Below are 20985 nucleotides of genomic sequence, written 5' to 3'. Positions count from 1 at the left end.
CCTATGTATTTATTATATAATGAACATTACCCAAATAGTTGTTAAAATCTAAATATAATACATTTAATAAAAAAGTATAAATATACTTTTTTATACTTTATAAATTATAATCTCCAATATGAAGATTATAATTTTTAAAGTTGTTAAATATCTAATCACTAAGGATTTAAAAAACCTATAAATATATTAAAGAGAAAATAATAAATTCTAATATTCTAACCAAAAAGATGAATACTTAATAATTATAGACAACTGCATAAAAAATCAAAATTAGACCAACAAGAATAATTTGTACTGAGAAAAATGATAATATTATATATGATATTATAAAAAAACTTCACAAAATAATTGTTACAAAGTTTGTTTGATAGAATACTATTGCTTGATTCAACAAATCAAATTTCAATTAGTCTGATTAGTCTAATTATGTCTGATGGACGGAAGAATGTAAAGAAGTAAAAAAATTTAACTAACAATAGAATGCTCCGATAATTAGCGATTCTCAAAAAGTAAGCTGAAAATGTAAAAGAAATGCAAGGAAAGGAAGATTTTTGACAGCGTTCAATATATTTAAGTGCCGGTTTAGGCAACTCCAACTTAGGCAAAACTCCAATATAATCTATTTTACATAACTTATATTAATATGTCCTAAATAAACAAGACTGAACTCTCATTGATGATATACAGTAAACATCTCAAGACTGAACTCTTTTTTGATGATATGACTACTTAATGATATGTATACAGTAAACATCTCAAGTCAATGTATGAGAGCGACAACATAAGAATATATTTTAACTTTATTTAAATGCATTTACAAAAATTTCTTTTCTTTTTTGTTAATTATTTTCTAATATATATATAAAAAAAAAAAAACTTTACCAGAAATTTCAAACCTTAATTATAATATAAAATATTCCTTATTATAACTTTTATAATAATGAAATATTATTAGCATTACCTGTTAATTAATACTAACATATACTGAAAATGTAACACTTTTATCTTAAATATGTTATATATTTTTTATGTACTATGTCTATCTGACTAAAAAAAAGTAAAAAGGGTTCGGATGTTGGTAAAGCGATACCATCGCCTAAATTATTGTTTTAAAATAGCTCCTATGTGTGTGTGTGTATATATATATATATATATATATATATATATATATATATATATATATATATATATATATATATATATATATACATATATATATATATATATATATATATATATATATATATATATATATATATATATATATATATATATATATATATATATATATATATATATATATATATATATATATATATATATATAGGAAGAGAGAGAGAGATGTGACACATTTTTTTGCTTCTTTTGGGAAATATTTAAAAATTACTAAATTTAACTAAATGGCAATATCTTACATATATATTACAATATTAATTGTAATATTGTAATTTTTATATTAAATTAATATTAAAATTTACTGAAGTTCTTGAGCAGTCCTGTATAAAAACTTCTTAGACAACTTTATCTTCATTGGTTTTAGTGTTATATTGACACAATAAACAATAAGTTAACAATAAGTTGGGTGTTACTAGCAAGTAAACGGTTGACAGAAGACTTAAAGAGCTGTAGATTGTATGAGTCTGGAAAACATGAAGATGGGAGAGGGTATGAGATGGGAGAGGAAAAGCCGGGAAAAAAATTAGACAAAAGTTTTTGGAGCATGCAGGGACAGATACAGTAAATTAATGAGACTCAGCTGAATGACAAGTGAAGCTAGAATGAGTTTTAGTTAATGGAACTAGAGGTGATAACTCCTTTGAGCAGCGACCATGATATGTAGAAAATAAAAAGAGATGCAACTTTACGACGATGGGAAGAGGCTCAAGCTTAGCAGATAGAGTGGGTCCAACTACGTTTACAAAGTGTTTTTAGAGCTTGCCTAAATGAGAAAGAGCATCATTAGAAGAACCGGCCCAAATATGACAACAGAATTATGACATACAGGGACAAATAAGAGATTTGTAGAGGTAGAGAATAGAATCAAGGGTAAGAAAATGGTGAGCACATTAAAGAGAAGCAACCTTAGTGGATGCTAATTTAGCAATCGATTGTATATATGGCTTAAATGAAAGGTCAGTAGTAAACAATAATACAAGAAAACGTAAAGAAGAGGGCTCAGTGACCCGGTTGCCATTCATTAATAAAGAAAAGTCGATAGTATTGCAATAATTGTTTGCAGTAAATATCTGAGTTTTGTTGGAGTTAAAATTTATAAACCACTGCGAACCCCAATCTGTTACAGAAGTGAGATCAGATTCAAGATTGGCTGCCTGCTCTAAGGGATTAAAAAGAGAAGACTTTTTGTTAAGACAGGAGTAAAAGTTGAGTCATCAGCAGAAAAGGGCTCTTTAGGTGTAAGGTTGTCAAAAAGATCATTAATGTAGATAACAAACAAAACAAAACCAAGAACAGAATTCAATAAAAGTATGTACTTTGTTTTTCTAATTTATCACAATTAACCAGCTAACCAGTAGTTAAAATTCTGACTAAAGACCCTAGTTTGCCAACATAATAAGATGTATAGTATAGAGTGAGTCGAGGGTATAGTTACCCTCTATGCACACACATGCCACCTATTATATACTGGCCCTAAGTAGGGCGTATTTCAGGCAACCTCATTTTTGAGTCTGCAAAAAACTGGTTTTAGCAGTGCTGTAGCTAATAGGTTGGAAGCCCCTCAAAAAAAACGTGCCATTAGGGTCTCAAAATCTTCCAAATTTTACTACTATGTATTGCTAAAATAAAAAGCTCCTTAAATTTGCAAAAGTGCCCCTAAATTTGCAAGGTCTTCCCCCCCCCCCAAATAAGGGATATGGGTGCATTGGGTTTTAAGCTTTGTTTTCAATATTACTGATCTCGTGTATGACTCATTTTTTACGGACTTAAAAGGGGTGCCTGAAAAAAACGTCTGCCCTAAGTATAGCTTAAATTTATTTGATTAGCCATTAAAACAAAAAAAAGCACATTATGACTCAGCTGAGACATGATCTCTTCGCCGATGGAGTCTGTAGCTTTAACCTCTCGGCCAAACGAACACATATTAGATGTTATTTAACTTAATTAAAATAAATATTTGTTTATATATTTAAAGACATTATGTCTTTTAAATTGGGATCCAGTGCCAAAAACAAGGGCTTTATGGTTGTATAAAGTATCTAAGGTACCCCCACCACCTTTTTTTTGAATAAACTTTTTTATTGAAAAAAAAAAGGTAAGGGGGGGGGGGATTTCAAATTTGTATGTACTTTTTTAGGGGGGATGGGAAAGGGGGGAGGAACTTTAAAGTATGCATAGTAACAGGGGGGAGGGGGTCAAATTTCAAAAGTTTTGGCATACATACTTTATGAACAACCCCTATATAAAAAAATATATATGTAATAAAAATGCGGACAAAAAAATAAATTATGAATAAATAAACTACGAATCATCAGATGAATGTGGTCTGGAAAACTCAATAAATAAGAATAAGTCAAAATTTTTAAATTTTTCTTGAAAATAAGTACAGTATAGGGCTTTTTTAAATAAGGGCCTACTAGCAATATATATTTTTTTGACAAATATAACAAACAAATAATGCAAATTTACAACAAATGCTCAAAAAAATAGTTTCGATAGATTGCTAATTTCTTTGAGCATTTGAAGTCTGATATTAAATTGGCATGGCAAACCTTGTTAAGAAGCGTTAAGCAGCTCGCATTTTACCTGCTAAAAGGCGATTTGCCTAAGCGTTTAGCAGTTTTGCGTTACGCAAAAACTTTTACCTTTTAGAATATTTAAATTATCTTTTGATATTGTTTATGTGACGTTTATTCAGAAGAAATAAAGTCGTAAGTAAAAGCATTTAACTGCAATTGTAAACTAATAGATTTTTTGTTAAAGAAACAGTTTGTTTAATAATTTTTGTTGTTGTTGTTAAAAATTAGTTAAAGAAAATAAAGTGTTTTAAGTTTAAACTTTTCATCATATTTAATTTTAAGTTTTATATTTCATAAGTTTATAAACTTTCATTCACAATTTAATGTTCATTTTACATGTAATGATTTTTGTTTATTTATATAGTTTAAAACAATTATTTTTTTAAAAAATGCTAATGATGAGCTGTTTATTAAAATATTTCCTCATCATCAATTGTCAAGACCCAGGTGCGATTTCATGAGTCGTATGGGAAAGGGTTTGTTGCCCCCCCCCCCCATATAAAAAGAGGGGAATTAACATTCGACTAAAAGTTAAATTATATTTTTTTGAGACATTAGGCCCTTTTGAAGCATTCACTCTCCTTGTTTCATTCATAAAATTGCCCCTGGCTGGACTTGTCAGTAATGATACATTAAAGAATTTAGTTGTTCAAATTTTTTTTTTAAATATTTACCAATTTTAGAAGTAAATGATTTTTTAGTGTCGAAGTTTCTTTTTTGCATACATGTTTCCATTATCATTCATTTTTTAGTTTGATCTTAGAAATAATGTCGATTAGAAATGATGAAATATTTTATGAGCAGTAGGCTAATACTTGCTAGTCAAGTTCTTTAAAAAAAATTGTTTGATAAATTTTTTGCTTTGTTTAAGCACTGATTAAAACTGTAAAGTAGTATGAAACTATAATTATATTATGTAAATAATTGAAACTTGTAACTACTATTAGAGAGAAAGAAAAAAAGATCCTTTTATTTCTTATAATTTCAAGCCAAAATGGCGTGAGATAACTTAAAACTTACATTAGGGTCAAGGCGGAGGACGCAGTTTTCGAAGTGGGTATGGGGGAGGGGGCTTGACACACTCACTTATATGAAAAAAAAATCGTCTATTTATAGATCAATTTCTTAAAAAAAAGGGCCTCTAAAGAAAAGTGGTGGTTGGGCGGGGGAGCAGGTACGTGTCCCCCCTCTCCTATACTGATGGCGAAGATGATATGCAAGTAGACAATCTTAAGGAATTAAATATATAAATTTCTTTTAAATATATAAATTAGTTTTTGTCATAATAGTTTGAGAAATGCACGATTTATTTTAAATGTTTTATTAATAAGATATGACGTTCGTTTAATTTATGAAAATAAATTATGATCACAAGTATGTTAACGGTTACTGATAAAACTCTTTATTGTTTAAAAACATTATTAAAAAGAGTTCATAAAATAGATAGGAAAAATTTATCAACAGTTAATAAAATAACCAAAAACCAACTGAAATTATAAGAAAATAAACAAATATTACATTTTATGAAAAAATATTTTTTTCAAAATAAAATTTAGTTCCTACTAGAAAAAAATGTTAAAAATGATTTTTCAAATAGGAACTTTGATTTTATTTGTAACTTTTGTTATAGTAAGAAAAAAAAACTGTCTGAATGATTTCTGAATGACGCGTTAAGAAAATAACTTTAATTACAATGTGGTACTTGAAAAGACACTAGTGACGCAATTTAACTTCTAACAATACAAAATATACTTGCTGAGTTGAGTTACTTTAAAATGCGTTAAGCGTTTTCATTACGCAGCAAAATCTCGTAACAAGGCCTGCATGGTATTATATACTAATATATTTACATTATCAAAATTATGTATCACAGTTGTTAAGAAGTACAATATGACAAATAAACATTTCCATACAGTAACGCCATTTTATTAAAAATAAGTTAAACTGGTGTTTATAAATGAAAAATATACTAGAATAAAAGAAAACTTTTCCAAAATTTATGCCCAAAAAAAAAAAAAAACCCTAAAAAAAAGAAGAAAAAACATGTTATTTTGCAACTGTCTCTCTCTCTTTCTCTCTCTCTTATTAATGAAAAAAAAAAAATTTTATACTTAACCTCTTATAAGTAACAATATCAGTTAAGGCTCCACCATCTAGGTATTCCATTACAACCCAAAGTTCATCACCAACTAAGTATGCATCATACAGCTCAATGATGTTTAAATGACGATAGTTTTTCATAGTAACAACCTAACAAGAAAATGTATTTATCAATAAAGTATGTGTATATTGTTTAAGACTAATTTTAAAAGAGTTTTTAACTTAAATTTTTAATCTGATTTTAGCCTAATAAAAGAATATTTTTTATAACCAAATGATTTTAAGTTTACATAGTTGTACTACTATTACAGTGGTTATCAACCACTATAGCACCATTACCAATACTTTTCATAAGAAACGTGCAGACAGAGGCCTTTTGTACCCACGCATATATATACATTTTTTGACAACTTGGCCACAACTCTTCACAAGTTTTGCAAATTAGAGCGTTTAAAAAATGTGCTGTATAAACAAATGTAAACTTAAACTAAAATTAAAAATTAAAATATAGGTCTTTATTTCAATTTAAAAGTATTTCACTTCATAGAATTTAGAAAAGATTGAAGTTTTAAAGTTAATCCAAGCTTAATTACTTCGAAACTTAACTATTTAAAAACTTGAAACTTTGATATTTTCTAATGTCTACTAAACAAATAACACATTTAAAAAAACTATCAGTTAAATGGACGTGAACCTGCATCTAATACCAAATTACCAGTTGCATCTCATAATCATAACATTATCCTTATAATCATAACATCATCCTGAGTGCTACACTAACGTTGTTTTATAGGAAAAGTTATTAACTTTAAACTTTTAATTGAGATGTTTTTAAATTTAAAAAATTATGATGTTTTAACTATTAATTGAGACGTTACTAAATTAAAAAAGTATATTAATTTTATGTTATTATTTTTACTGGTTTATTTTTCATTTGTTTTAATATTTTTAAGATTTAGTTTCTCTTTTCAGTTTATGGTTTGTTTATTTTTAATTTTTTCTACAGTTTAGTTTGGTTTTTTTCAGTGCATTTTTAAAACATGAAAATTATCAAAACATGCAAAGTGTTGTGGCCAAATTGTCAAAACAAAATACTGTGTGCAGTGTCATATAAGGTGTTCAAGCACACACACTTATGAGAAGGCCTGGTACCAATCACGTTATGTCAATAACTAGTGGTGATATATCAATTATAATTATGCCAATCAGTATTTTAAATACCATACTTAACATAGTGATGGTGTAGTAGAAGAATGTTAGCTTCATAAGCAAAAAATACAAAGTTCAAACCCATGTCCCTGAGAGTACCTTACCTTTGGGAGAGATAATAAGATTGAGCCATGTATTAAAGTAATACTAGACTTACCTTTGTTAATGACACATTAAAGATTCTACAAAAGTCTCTAATATGCATAACATATATTTATTATATTACTATATATACATATTTATCTACTATTAATGAAACACTTAACATGTTTATCTGCATAATAGCCTTATTTACCAAGGTTTGTGTTTGAAATGCAAAGGGTGAGGGAGTGTATAACAACAATTAAGTGAATTAATAATAAAAATAAGCAAAGCCTCCTCAACTAAAGTGGGCTTTTGAGAGGTGAATACAAAATAAAATTAAAAAAATAATAATCTCAATCACTATGCTAGTACTGGTGGTCTTACGTCAACTACTAATGTCACTTCTAATCAAAGAGTTAAAGCGTTAAAAGAGATCTACTTCTTTAACTTACTAAAACTTTTACAATAACCTCTAAAAATGTTTTCTAAAAATAAACATAAAGATCTATTTTAACTAAAAATATCTTTTAAGTAAAGTATGAGTTAAATAAAAAGTTCATATTTGGCTGCCATGTCAAAAAAAAACAACCTGTTCTAGCAGCTAAACTTAAACTAAGTTTAAAATGTGTTTTTGCATCTTGTCTTTAGAAAAAGGCTGCTAAAAGATCCAGCCCATAGCAAATTAACATTTTATTTTTGATAAGTATATAAGTATATATCTTAATCTATATCATGTAGTAATTTAGTCTTACATTGTTTGTTCTATTTGTCAAAGAAAAATATATTGTAAGTAGTTCCCTTATAAAAAGAAGCCATATATTGTTCTTAAGCTCCAAGAAAGTTTAAAAATTTTGAACTAATATGTTTTAATAGGTTATTAATTTGGTTGTCAAAGGTACTAAGTAGTGTTGTACACAAATTAAAAAAAAGTAAAATATTTAAGCAAAAAAAAAGAATTAATTTAGTAATTTCAACATGCATTTAAAATATAAAAGTTATTATAAATGCATTGGCAAATGTAAAACAAAGTGCTACTGTAAATGATACATCAATACTTTAATTTAAAAAATCATTAAAGCAGTTGTATTGCGCTAGTGTTAATGCATTAGTTGGAACTTTTACATATGATTACTCTATCAAGAAACTAAAAAGTGTGCCCTTTTAAATGCAAAAAATCTAAAAAGATTCGAAAAGTACAATTAAATGTATTTAAACATGGACAAAACACCAACTGAGCGAGCATTTGAACATACACTAAGAGAAGAAAGAAATAATAAAAATAAGGAACTTCCTAATGTAGTTAATGGTTCTGAAAGGAGGAACTTAGACAAACTGATTACCACCCATCCCAATAAGAGTAGTAGCAGATTAATATTAAGCTCAAAAAAACAAAATAAATCTCAAATATACATTTTCGAATAGTAATAAAAATAATATATGTCAAACAAATCAAATATTTGAGGAAAAAAATAGTAACCAATTAAAGTGCCTTTATACAAATGCCACCTCATTAAATTCAGATAAAGTAATTGAATTATCATTATTAGCTTCAACATACAAACCTCATTATATTTATCACCCAAACTTGGTTTATAGAAGATTCTTTAGTGAATATTGAAAATTATTGTTTACACAAATTTAACAGAAACAACAATATTTCAAATAGAAATAATGGCGGTGGTGTAGCAATATATAGTAATGACATTACATCATCATTTGAAATTAAAGACTCATCTGTGAAAATTACAAAATCTGAACAAATTTGGTGCCTTATCAAGTATGGAGTTGAAACTATTAAACTTGGCTGTATTTATCGTCCACCGTCAAAATCAAAAGTTATTTACAATGCCAAAACACTAACACTAACATTGAAATGTCAAACAAAGCTGATGATGAAATAACTCAATGTATACAAACAGCAAAAAATGATTTAAACAAAAAAATATACACCGGTATACTTATATGTGGTGATTTCAATTTTCCATACATCAAATGGTATGGAGATGGTTCTGTTCAAGTTAATGGTAATAAAAACAGCATTGGTGCTTGAGTTGTAGATCTTATTAACAATATAAATATCATTCAAAATGTAACGTCTTCAACATTCATCCAAGAAAATAAAATGCCTAAGAATATATTGAATCTTTGTTTCATCAGACCAAATCAAATACATAAAGAAAATTTATCACCACTTGGATTAGCTAGTCAAGGCCATTTGGTACTAAAATTTAATCATAATTTATCATGTAATGAAGATAAAACTAATTATTTAACATTCAAGTCCAATTACCATAAAAGTGATTTCAATTCTATCACTAAATATTTTCAAAATATAGATTGGTTAAAAGAGTTAAGCAACTTAAATATAAATGACAGTTACAACTTATTATTGAATCATTATAACTACATAACAAATACCAACAATGACGTTTGTACCAAAAGTGATGCGTAAAAATAAAAACAAACCTTCTTCAATCGTACACTTTTAATGCTCGTAAATAAAATAAAAAAATTATGGCATAAAAATCAACTCAAAGTGGAAAATACCAGAGCTTGTCGAACAGTATAAAAAACTAAAATCTTCTCTACAAATACAAAAAAGATTAGCTATCAAAAAATTTGAACATAGTTTAGCTTTTGACACAAAAAATCCCAAACATTTGTTTAGTTATGCTAAAAGTTTATGTAAAATCAGACAAAGTATCAAGTCAATTCGTAATAAACGTGGAGTTACTGGTACAGATGGTAGATTCATTGCTGACACATTAAATAATCAATTCAAATCAGTCTTCAATAACTATTCAGTTAACAAAGATTCTCCACTACTTTCAGATTGTACAGCTGAGGGTTTATCAAGTCTTTATTTTTCAATAGATGAGATCAGAAATAAATTAAAAAACTTCAACCCAAATGAAACATCCGGACCAGACAACATCCACCCAATGATATTAAAACAATGTGCCAATGTATTATCTGAACCTCTAACAATTATATTCAACCAATCACTATCAGAAAGATCGATTCCTCATGCATGGTGTAATGCAAATGTCACTCCAATAATTAAAAACGGTGATACCAATTAACCAAGTAATTATAGACCAGTTTCTCTTACATCTATTCCATGTAAATTAATGCTTAGTAATCAATAACATTGTAAATCATCTCTCAAAACTAAATTTATTGTCTCAACATGATTTTGTAAATTTATTGTCTCAATCTCAATATGGTTTTGTAAAGAATAAAGCATGTTACAAACTTATTAGAATCCAATGATTATGTTACAAAATGGCTAGCTAACAAAAATGCAGTAGATGTGATATATCTGAACTTTTCAAAAGCTTTTGACACAATCTCTCACACATTAATTCTCAAGCTGAAAACTTATGGAATAGTTGGAGATCTTCTTGATTGAATTAAAGACTTTTTCACTAATAGAAAACAGAGAGTAGTACTTGGAGAACACACATCTGATTGAGCTCACGTTACTAGCGGCGTCCCACAAGGCTTAGTTTTAGGCCCAATACTTTTAATAATTTATATCAACGATTTGCCTGACAATGTGTCAGTAAACTATATGCAGATGATTGTAAGTTAATGAATGAGCTACGAGTAAAAAGTATTTCTAATGATATCACTGACATTCAAATAGATTTAAATAAAATCACTGAATGGACAAAAGTTTGGTTAATGAAGCTGAACCTATAAAAATGTAAAGTTATGCATATGGATAGAAACAACCCACAAACTATTCACTTCAAAGATACAATCAATTTAAATTATGATTTGGAAAAATCAGATGTAGAAAAAAGTCTTGGTATATTCGTTTCAAGAGATGCTAAATATTCTCATCAAGTTATCCATGCTAGTAATAAAGCTAACAGAACGCTCAATATGTTAAAAAAAAACATTTGTATCAATGGATTTAGTGTTATGAACCAATTTATACAAAACATATGTCAGACCTAACATGGAATATGTTACACAGAGAGATGCATCATGTTTTAAATTCAAAAACTAGAGGATCATAGAATAAGAGGAGACTTAATTCAAAAGTTTAAAATTGATAAATGTCTTACCATCATTACTTGGCACACTAAACCTGTCATTCGCCCAGCTCGATGTGGTAAACAAGAATAATTTGTACGCGAATTTAACAGAAATTGTGATCCACAATATCATTTTTTTTGTAATCGTGTTGCTATGCATTGAAATGCACTTAATGATGCAATAACTAACTGTTCTTCAATGAATGAATTCAAACGAAAGCTTGACAATTCAATAGATAGTTGCCTATAGTCATTATATGACTTTAATAGGATTTGTATCCTATTTGCAACTCATATACCATTACTATATATATATATATAGTATATATATATATATATATATATATATATATATATATATATATATATATATATATATATATATATATATATATATTTTATATATATATATATATATATATATATATATATATAATGTGTTCTACAAAATAGAGTGCTCGATGTTCTTAAAAAAGCAGAAAAATAATAAATTAGTTAATTACAAAATTATACATATATATTTCTTCTTAAAAGAGCAGAAAAATAATAAATTAGTTAATTACAAAATAATATATATATATATATATATATATATATATATATATATATATATATATATATATATATATATATATATATATATATATATATATATTAGGGTGTCCCAGCCGCCCCTTATATTCTAAAAATATATATATATTACTTTTTGAATAAAAAACAATTATTTTATGTATGAAAAAATTTATTTTTTTACATCTTTGCTTCCAACAAGGCTGCAAGCAACCACTATAAGAGTTGGAAGTTACTGAAAGAGAAAAGATAAATTTGTAGAGCAAAATAACGATTGACAGACGACTTAAAAGATTGCAAATTATATAAATCAGGAAAGCAAGATGAAGGAAGCAACAAATTTAAGAATGTCACACTTTTTATAGGTTTTTAAGGATAGGTCTTTCTGGTCTGCATGTTGTAAATTTGTTGAAGTCTACATGAAAAATGGAAAAAGGAATAGTAATTATCTATGGAGTATATACTAGGGTGGTTCAAAAAAGAATTTTTTTAAAAATAGTCTGCTGCACTTAACTAAATGTGTTCTATATAATACAAAAACACTAGGTTTAAAATTTTTTTGAATAAAAAATATTTTTAGGGGTGTCTCAAGACCCTTAAAAATTTGACAGGTCCCTAATATTTTGAAAAAAAAAGTTTTTCAAAATATGAGGAACAAAAAGCATGTCAACCTGGTACTCAAAAGAAGCGAAATTATATAAAAACTTAAAAAATAATAATCAATTTACATAAAAGTTTTGCTTTTAAGATGAAAATAAAAAAAGTCAATATTTTTAAGTTTTTTTTTAATAGTACCAGGTTGACATACTTTAAAAAAACTTTTTTTTCTTCAAAATATTAGAGACCTGTCGAATTTTTAAGGGTCTTGAGACACCCCTAAAAATATTTTTTATTCAAAAAAATTTTAAACCTAGTGTTTTTGTATTATATAGAACACATTTAGTTAAGTGTAGCAGACTATTTTTAAAAAAGTTGTTTTTTGAACCACCCTTGTATATATTGATAATTTTGGTTTAGTCCCAATTTTTTTAGTCATCCTACCAATAAACACAAATGATTCTTGATCAATTGAAAGTTTTAATAACAGAAAAATTTAAAGTTTGGTTACACTAAAAAAACATTAATTCTTACACATAATTTTTGGTGTCAGAAATCTGCGAAATATTATAAAGTTTCTCAACATCTAATATAATATCTCTAGAAGACTTAAAAAACAAAAATAAGACTATTGCTATACCCATTGGTTGCCCCAAATAAAAACTTAACACTGCTTGTAAATGCTATCAAATGGTACATATAAAGATTTAATTGCAAAATTAGTATTTGATACAAACAAAAACAAATTCATGGTTCATAGATGTGCAAAACTTCCAAGTTTTGACCGCCTAAAGATTATGCTGTAGTGGTAGAGCACTTGCTTCATAACCAAGAAGTACTAAGATTGGTACCTCAGTACCTCACCATGTCCCTGGTATACTGTGCTTAACTAACTTCGAATAGCAATTTTGTTTGTCAATTGATATTTTGAAGTTAAGAAGTTGAACAAGGATTGTAATCACAATAAGGTAGCCTCCTTGACTGTAATGGCCTGCTTGGCATTCGGGGGGTGAATAACATTTAAAAAAAAACTTTAGATAAGGAATTATGTGAGATTGAGGAAACAGAAAATATTAACTTAATCTTTGGGAAAGTTTCTAAACCAGATATACAGCACTAGTCCTTCTATTTTTCAAGTGATCATAATGACTGTGATGCATGCTTTGTACATAAATTTTAAAAGAAGATCACGTTAATATTATTTAACTGATATCAATAAAATTTACTATTCCTCTAATGGATATTTTGTTCATTTTAGAAACAATAAAAAATTTTAAATCTAAACCACAAACATTTGATTAATGTGAGTTGATTGGGTATTTTTAGCAATATGGGAATATTTATTTTGATGGTATAGGTGGTACCATTAAGAGGAACAGCAACAGAACAACAAAAGCAATTTCACTAAGGTCATTGATAGGTTTATTTTTAATGAAATTATCCACCCTCAATCAGACATAAGCCAGTGTTTATTAGCATTACATCTTTTTCACATTATTCAAAATCAACACAAAACAACATCTTCAACTTGGTTACAACATCTTTCCTCAGTGACTTATGGGCTACAATAGCCTGTGCAGTCTCACTACAATAAATTTTTAACAAAGTATATAGTTGGTGTTAGTCTGAACACCAAAAACAAAATTTCATTAAACAAATGCTTCCATTATATAACATTAATAAAATTCCAATGTTGGAATTTCAGTAATACTCACCCACCACCAACTGTGGTGTACTCTTTGTGTATACAAAAAAAATCTAAAATAACTACAAGACCAAACTAGATTTAATTTCAGAAAAGTTTATATATTCCAATATAAGACAACACATGCTAACAACAAAATTAGAAGATAATTAAATAACTTATAGGAGACAACCAACAATTTATTTAAATCAATCTTTTAATTGAAATTTCTAAAACCCCCAAAAACTTAAAATTCTTTAACTTACTTATTTTCAAACCAAAGAATTTAAACAAAGAATTAAAAATCATGCTACTAAAAATCATACTACCGAAAAAACTAAAATCCTATAATCTAATATAATTATTTAATGTAAACCTTAAATCATAGGGGAGGGGTGGGGGTGGTTAGGGTATATTAAGTTATTATTCTACAAAGTGAGAGCAAACAATAAATAAAAAACAGTAAACCAAATAATATAACAAAAATCAATAATCTGATAGATACAATAGTATTGTTAAAAGGTTTTCACCAATAAAAATTTTTTTTTAAAAAAAAAAAAAAAAAAAGCATTATACTAAAATTATTTATTAATAATTTAGCATGTTGAAAATTCTTTTTAAATACCTCATTAAATAACAGCTCTCTTCGTTGTTGCTTTTTGAGATCCATCTTTTTGACGGCTACTTGTTTTCCAGATCTTTTATCTTTAGCTATACAAACAATACCAGTAGAGCCTTCACCAATTTTTACGAAGTTTTCAAAAAAAAGCTTCGGATCATCTCTACAAACAACTAATTCTAAAGCTTCTCGAAACTCATCATGAGAAATAAAGACATCGTCTCGTGGCAAAACACTTTGGGTATCATTACTAATATTAGGTTTGGAGGAATTGTGCTCTATTCTACTATCAACTAAATCGTTACTTCTCTTAGAGTCCAAATATTCTTTTCGTTGAGTAGAATAAATGTTTTTTGGTAGACTTTTATATGAAGCTTGATTTCTATCAAAATCTATACTTTCATTTTTTTGTTCTTGCGAAACATCATTAACTTTAGTCTCTTCCTTTATTTTGTTTTTTATAGAGAGTTGACGTAACGAGTTAGAACGTGCTATATTAATTCTACCTGGATTTGGTATATGATTTATTTTGCTGCTTGACTGTGATTGTAATACTAATGTTCCTGGTTCAATATCTGTAACATACATAGGGTCTATAATTGGTTGAGGGCGTTCAAACTCTTTGCCGAGAAATTTTTTCCATTGAGGAGGAACACCAACAAAATTGCCAACTCTGTTATCATATGTCATATGAAACTGATGCTGAAAATTTTGTGGCAACCCTATATCTTTTTTGCGTAGTCTTTTCTTACCCTTAGTCATTCTAGTAACTAAAATTTATTTTAATGAAGTTTTTATAACTATACAAAATTTGAAACCATGAAAGTTGTAAACACCTATATAAGTTAACACTTTTAAATCTTTTTATTGCTAAAATTAATTTTCAAAAAATCTTTAAATATATGCTTTGATCAAAACTAGTTTTATATAAATATATTGATAATAACAACAATTTTAATAATAATAATTAATTATAATAATAATATTAATAATAATAATAATAATAATAATAATAATAATAATAATAATAATAATAATAATAATAATAATAATAGTATTAACAAAAATCAACAACTGTATAGCATTTTATGTCAAATTTTAATATCATAATAGATCTTTAAGTTGCATACAAAAACAATTCAGAGACTTTAATTGCTACTTCAAATATCATAAAATTGAATGAACCTAAAATAAGTAAACAGAATTTGCATACAAATATATATATATATATATATATATATATATATATATATATATATATATATATATATATATATATATATATATATATATATATATGTATATATATATATATATATATTTATACATATATATACATATACACACACACACACACATATATATATATATATATATATATATATATATATATATATATATATATATATATATATATATATATATATATATACATATATATCATGCCAAATGATAATTAAATTTCATATAATATGCTATACTATTATTAGCTTTTTCGCAACACAACAATGAAAATGTCAATAATAAAAAATCATAAAGAAAAGGTAAATAAAAATAAAATATCAATGAGAATTAAAAACTTTTGATATACAAAAGTATTTGATAATTTTTAAATAGCGTATTAAATAGATATTCAGATTGTTTCTCACAAACCACTTTTATTTCAAAAACCAACTTTAGATATATTATTATTAAGATTGTTTTCTAAGATTTATTTAAGAAAACGCCTGTATGCTACCTGTTAGTCAGGAACGTTATTCGTTTAAGCGGTAGTTAAGTTCGGAAGCCAATCATAGCGCCTTAACTTAGCTCTATAGCACCTCATAACATTTTCTTTAATTCACTAAAAAGGATCCTGCAAGTCTAAATCAAAAAATAATAGATACAATTAACCAATATTAATATTGAAAGAATATATATATATATATATATATATATATATATATATATATATATATATATATATATATATATATATATATATATATATATATATATATATATATATATATATATATATATATATATATATATATATATAATTACTAAAGCAACCGCAAAATTGATAAGTTATTTTTTAGCGATTGAGAGGAGTAACACGTTTTTTTTGTCAAAATGTGTAACGTGTGTTACACACCTGCATCTGACCCTGTCTTTTACCTACCCCGCAGAAGAATAAAATTCAAAATTTATTCATTACTTCACAAGAGAGCATAATGCAATAGTTTGAAAGCCAGAAAAAGTGGTAAAACGTTTGTTTTACCTCTGAAAACTCTGAAAAATCCTCTATGAATTTCATCGTGCAAAATAATTCAATTGAGTGAAAAATTTTAAAATAGCGCATGAAAAAAAAAAGCCAAACCAATGACAAAAAAAATATCTTAAAATCTTATTTTTAATGTCTTGACAATGCTTACAACTGTTTGTTCTTTTAAGAAACGATAACTCTCATTAAAAAGAAGGGATTTAGTCGGCGAATGATCGGCTTTACACTTTTTATTAAAAAAATTATTACTATTCTACTATTGATCGATAACACAACGCAGTTTTCTGAATTTTACCAAACACTAACTTCCTGTTGTATCAATCTGAGCCCACAAAAACTGTCTCAATGAAAGCTTGAGTGCGCAAACAACTTAATTTGTGCAAAATATTTCATACTTGCTTATGTTGATTTTTTCCATGTCATTTTTTCCATTTAAATTCCACTAGAAATCTAGTATCAAAAGCATATATATTATTAGCATAAGCAGTTATAATTCCACTGAGTGTATTAAGCCAAAAAGTAATAAAATATTGGTTGATTAAAAAAAAAAAACTTCTCTGAAAACTACTAGAAAGTTTTGGAAGCTACTTGCAGTTTTCACAATTTGATTATATATATGGCGTGAAACAACTATCATGCCATTTAAAATTTCTGCTTTGCAACTACTGTATGTTGCAAAAAAATGGACAACTCAAAAAATCATATACGGCAATGCATTAAAACGCTAGTCAACTAGATTATTAAGCGGACATCTTTATAATTTGTTGTATTATGTTAAATTGTTTACCTTGCGGCAAAGGTGTACTTTTTTTAAATATTTTTTTTTAATTTTTTTTTTAGGTGCCCCAAGAAGTCCTTACGGTCTTATCACAGAGCAACGTAGAAGAGCATTTAATAGGAAGTTCACGCCTCCTTCCTAACCAATGTTGCAAAACTTTCCCAGAGGTGGAGTTCGAACCAGGGATCCATTGTTTCTGAGGCAAGTGCGCTAACACTGCGCCACGGCTGCTCAATACTTGATTTACGGGGTCAGGGGAGGGTAGTATATCTTCGTATCAATTAAAAACGGCTAAAATAAATCATCGTTTTAATCACTTGTGAATCAAGTACATCTCCGCTAACTTGCTTGACCCAATTATTATATAAGTTAAAAATTGGGTGCTCTGCGTAAACCAGAATAGAAATTTGTCTTACAACTTACACCCCAAAAAGTTGTGGCTTTTGGTTTGATGGAACATGCGTGACATTGTATACTGAGTTCCGTAATTAATTTTCCAAATAATTATTTAAAATAAACTATTTTACTTTTTCATAAATATGTATAACTCAAATTTTGAAAATAGTGTTTATATCAGTCTAACACGTGTTAGACTGATTTAAACACTATTTTCAAAATTTGAAAAGCTAGAAAGAGTAGCCGTACGGCTACTCTTTCTAGTTTTATTTTCAAGAATTTCTTCAAAAATACTTATGTGCCAATGTAAATGTTTAGTAATGTTAACTCATTAAGTTAGTTTTTGTTTATTGTATTTCTCAGTTATGTTTTCAACCCCGAAGAAGTCAAAAATGATTTTTGTATAAGTAACTGGCAAAGAAGCTAATATAACTTAAAATCTGTATATATCGATTGATGTATCTTTTCATTACCTTCACCTAGGGCAGTTGCAAAATATTATATAGTTTTTATTTTAACTTTTTATTTCTATAACTTCAAAAAGTTTCCTGAAAGCTGCATAGTCGTCAGTAAATATTAACTGCGTAAACAAATATACTTTGCAGAGTATCCAACAATATTTTCACTAATCCTTTGCCATTTGCACATCTGCCACTAGACCAAATTCTAGATAGTCTTCCCTTACAACGTTTGTTTCTTTATCAAAGTAATGTACTCACAAATTTAACTGTTTAACACCAGAAATATCACAAAATGACGGAAATATTATAAAAGTTTTGACACATAGTATTGTGTAGCATTTAGACAAACTTTACAAACAAACTTATTAATAACAATAAGGTTAATTGTTTCAAACTATTTTATTTTAAAATACTGGACTTATATACATAGGATTCTTTTTACAATTTAAAAATGTTTTTTAAGAATTTTATAGCACAGTACAGAAAAATATAGAAAACCTATTTTGATACAAAAAGAATTCAATCCATACTGAATGCTTTTTTTACAGAAAATGACGCGGGTGAATTAAAGAGAAAATTGTTTTGGTGTTTTGTTTCTAGGAGGTTCACAAAATACTAAGGTATCAGTAGTTAGAATTGACAGGTTTTTGAAGCAATCATTTTTAGCATGAAAAAATAATATTAATTCAATCCATTCAATTCTATACAACAATATAGGAACGATGCTATGACAATGCTTTAGCTGCGGTTTAATAAATAATTAAAAAGTAAATTATATAATTTTGACGCTTGGTCTTGTATCCAAGAGTTTTGCTGTCAAAAAGCAATTAAATTATTCTGGATGAAAAATAAGCTCAATAGTTAATGACGACGATATGCTTATGAAATTTATATTTAGATTAAATAAAAATTTTTATCAACCACACCCTAGACAGGAAATTGTGTCTCAGCAAAACTTATATCGCTATTAAGCAAAGCTATAAACAGTGTTATTAACAGAGGTGTAAATGATAAACAAAGGCTTTAGAGTATAAACTATTACTTTTTAAAATATATGTTTTTAATATAGATTTTATATATTTATTATATAATAAATATGCATAGTTATTTTTATTGCTGTCAAACACTATTTTGAATATATTTTCATATTTAATTCAAGTTCGCTTGCAACAAGGCTGCATACCATTATTATTAGATAATAAGAGTTAGAGAGCTAAAGAAACGGTTGACAGAAAACTTGAAAAGTTGTAGGTTGTTTGAGTCAGAAAAATATGAAGATGGGGGAGAGTTCCAAAGGGTTGAAGTGCGAGTAAAAAAACTAATCAAATAAAAATTCTTAGTGCATAAAGGGACAGATACAATTAAAAAAAATGCAACTTTGCTGAATAACGAGTCAAGCACATACTGCAGCATTTTAATCACATAGCAATCTTTATTTTTGCACAAAACATCTAATATAAACACTAATACACTCTCTACATCAAGCCATACTTTGCGTAGGCCAAGTCTTTAAATTTTTACAGTAACTTGAATGTCTAACAATGAATTAACCTTTTTAACTGGAATGGCAGTAAGAGTGTGGCTATAATATTCAAGAGTTGAAACAGAAGAAAAATTCTTTGTAAATAGTTCCACCTTATCCTTAAGAGAAGTAATATGATCAATCCTATAAATTAGAGATGGAATGTTTGACTTACAATTGTTAATAACAAGTAAATTTTTCAAATGTCTCAAGAGGTTAACTTCTGAAATACGATACGAGATTTAGAACTGGAAATAATAAAGCTTGGCATCAGATAGTACCTTTTTACATTGATTTCTTGGATTAATAAATAGGCGTTTGTTCTCCAGATTTTTTCTTAAAAGAAATGAAAAAGTTGATTACAACTAGATATAGAAGTTGCACAAGAAATCAAAAACCGTCAAATTGAATGAGACTTGACTTAAACGGACAAGAAGGAATAAGAGCTTCCATTCTTGCTTGAATCCAGTAAGTTATATAAAAGTCGCATTTATTAGCGGAGAGAGAAAAGACATCAGCCCAAGGATCGTCACCAAAAAAATCAAAAAAAGAATTCCATTCAGCTTTAGGAAAGAAAGAAAAGTTGTGCAATGATAGGGTGAGAAATACAAAATGAAATACTTATAGAGGCTATTGCATAGTTGGAACCACCTAAAAGAAAACAACTCACAAATTAACAAGACAGAAAGGCATGGGGCAGGTAGTATTGGGTTACATGATAACAGTAGCAGGGTGATCCTGTAGATCTTGAACCAAACCTGGGCTAATTAGTACCTAAATTGACTGATTAGTACCTAAAATTTAATGTATGTCTTTATATCGGGTTACTATAGAAAATTATGATGCCATTGTGGTGTGTATAAAAAAAGAGTTGAATCACTAAAAAATAACAAAATAT

At 27.3% G+C, this 20985-nt stretch overlaps 1 protein-coding gene across 4 annotated transcripts in view; it reads right to left on the bottom strand.

Moving 5' to 3' along the window:
* The window catches only part of LOC100200367 (serine/threonine-protein kinase PAK 6), a 32955-nt gene extending 15900 nt beyond the window's left edge, over nt 1-17055 (bottom strand). Inside the window, exons 1-5 of one of the 4 annotated variants that reach the window (XM_065800273.1) lie at nt 16928-17033; nt 16403-16527; nt 15795-15849; nt 14671-15434; nt 5872-6005 (exon numbers count right to left, since the gene is read on the bottom strand). In XM_065800273.1, the coding sequence (XP_065656345.1) occupies nt 5872-6005; nt 14671-15426 (890 nt within the window). In that variant the 5' untranslated portion in view covers nt 15427-15434; nt 15795-15849; nt 16403-16527; nt 16928-17033. Of the gene's footprint in view, nt 1-5871; nt 6006-14670; nt 15435-15794; nt 15850-16402; nt 16530-16927 lie in introns of those variants that run through there. The other 3 variants (XM_065800272.1, XM_065800274.1, XM_065800275.1) reach the window with 3 other exon arrangements.
* Between the last annotated feature and the right edge of the window lie 3930 nt (nt 17056-20985).

The sequence above is a fragment of the Hydra vulgaris genome, chromosome 06 (assembly GCF_038396675.1).
Source record: "Hydra vulgaris chromosome 06, alternate assembly HydraT2T_AEP".
In the NCBI taxonomy this organism is placed as follows: domain Eukaryota; kingdom Metazoa; phylum Cnidaria; class Hydrozoa; order Anthoathecata; family Hydridae; genus Hydra; species Hydra vulgaris.
This window is presented reverse-complemented; position numbering and strand designations above follow the sequence as displayed.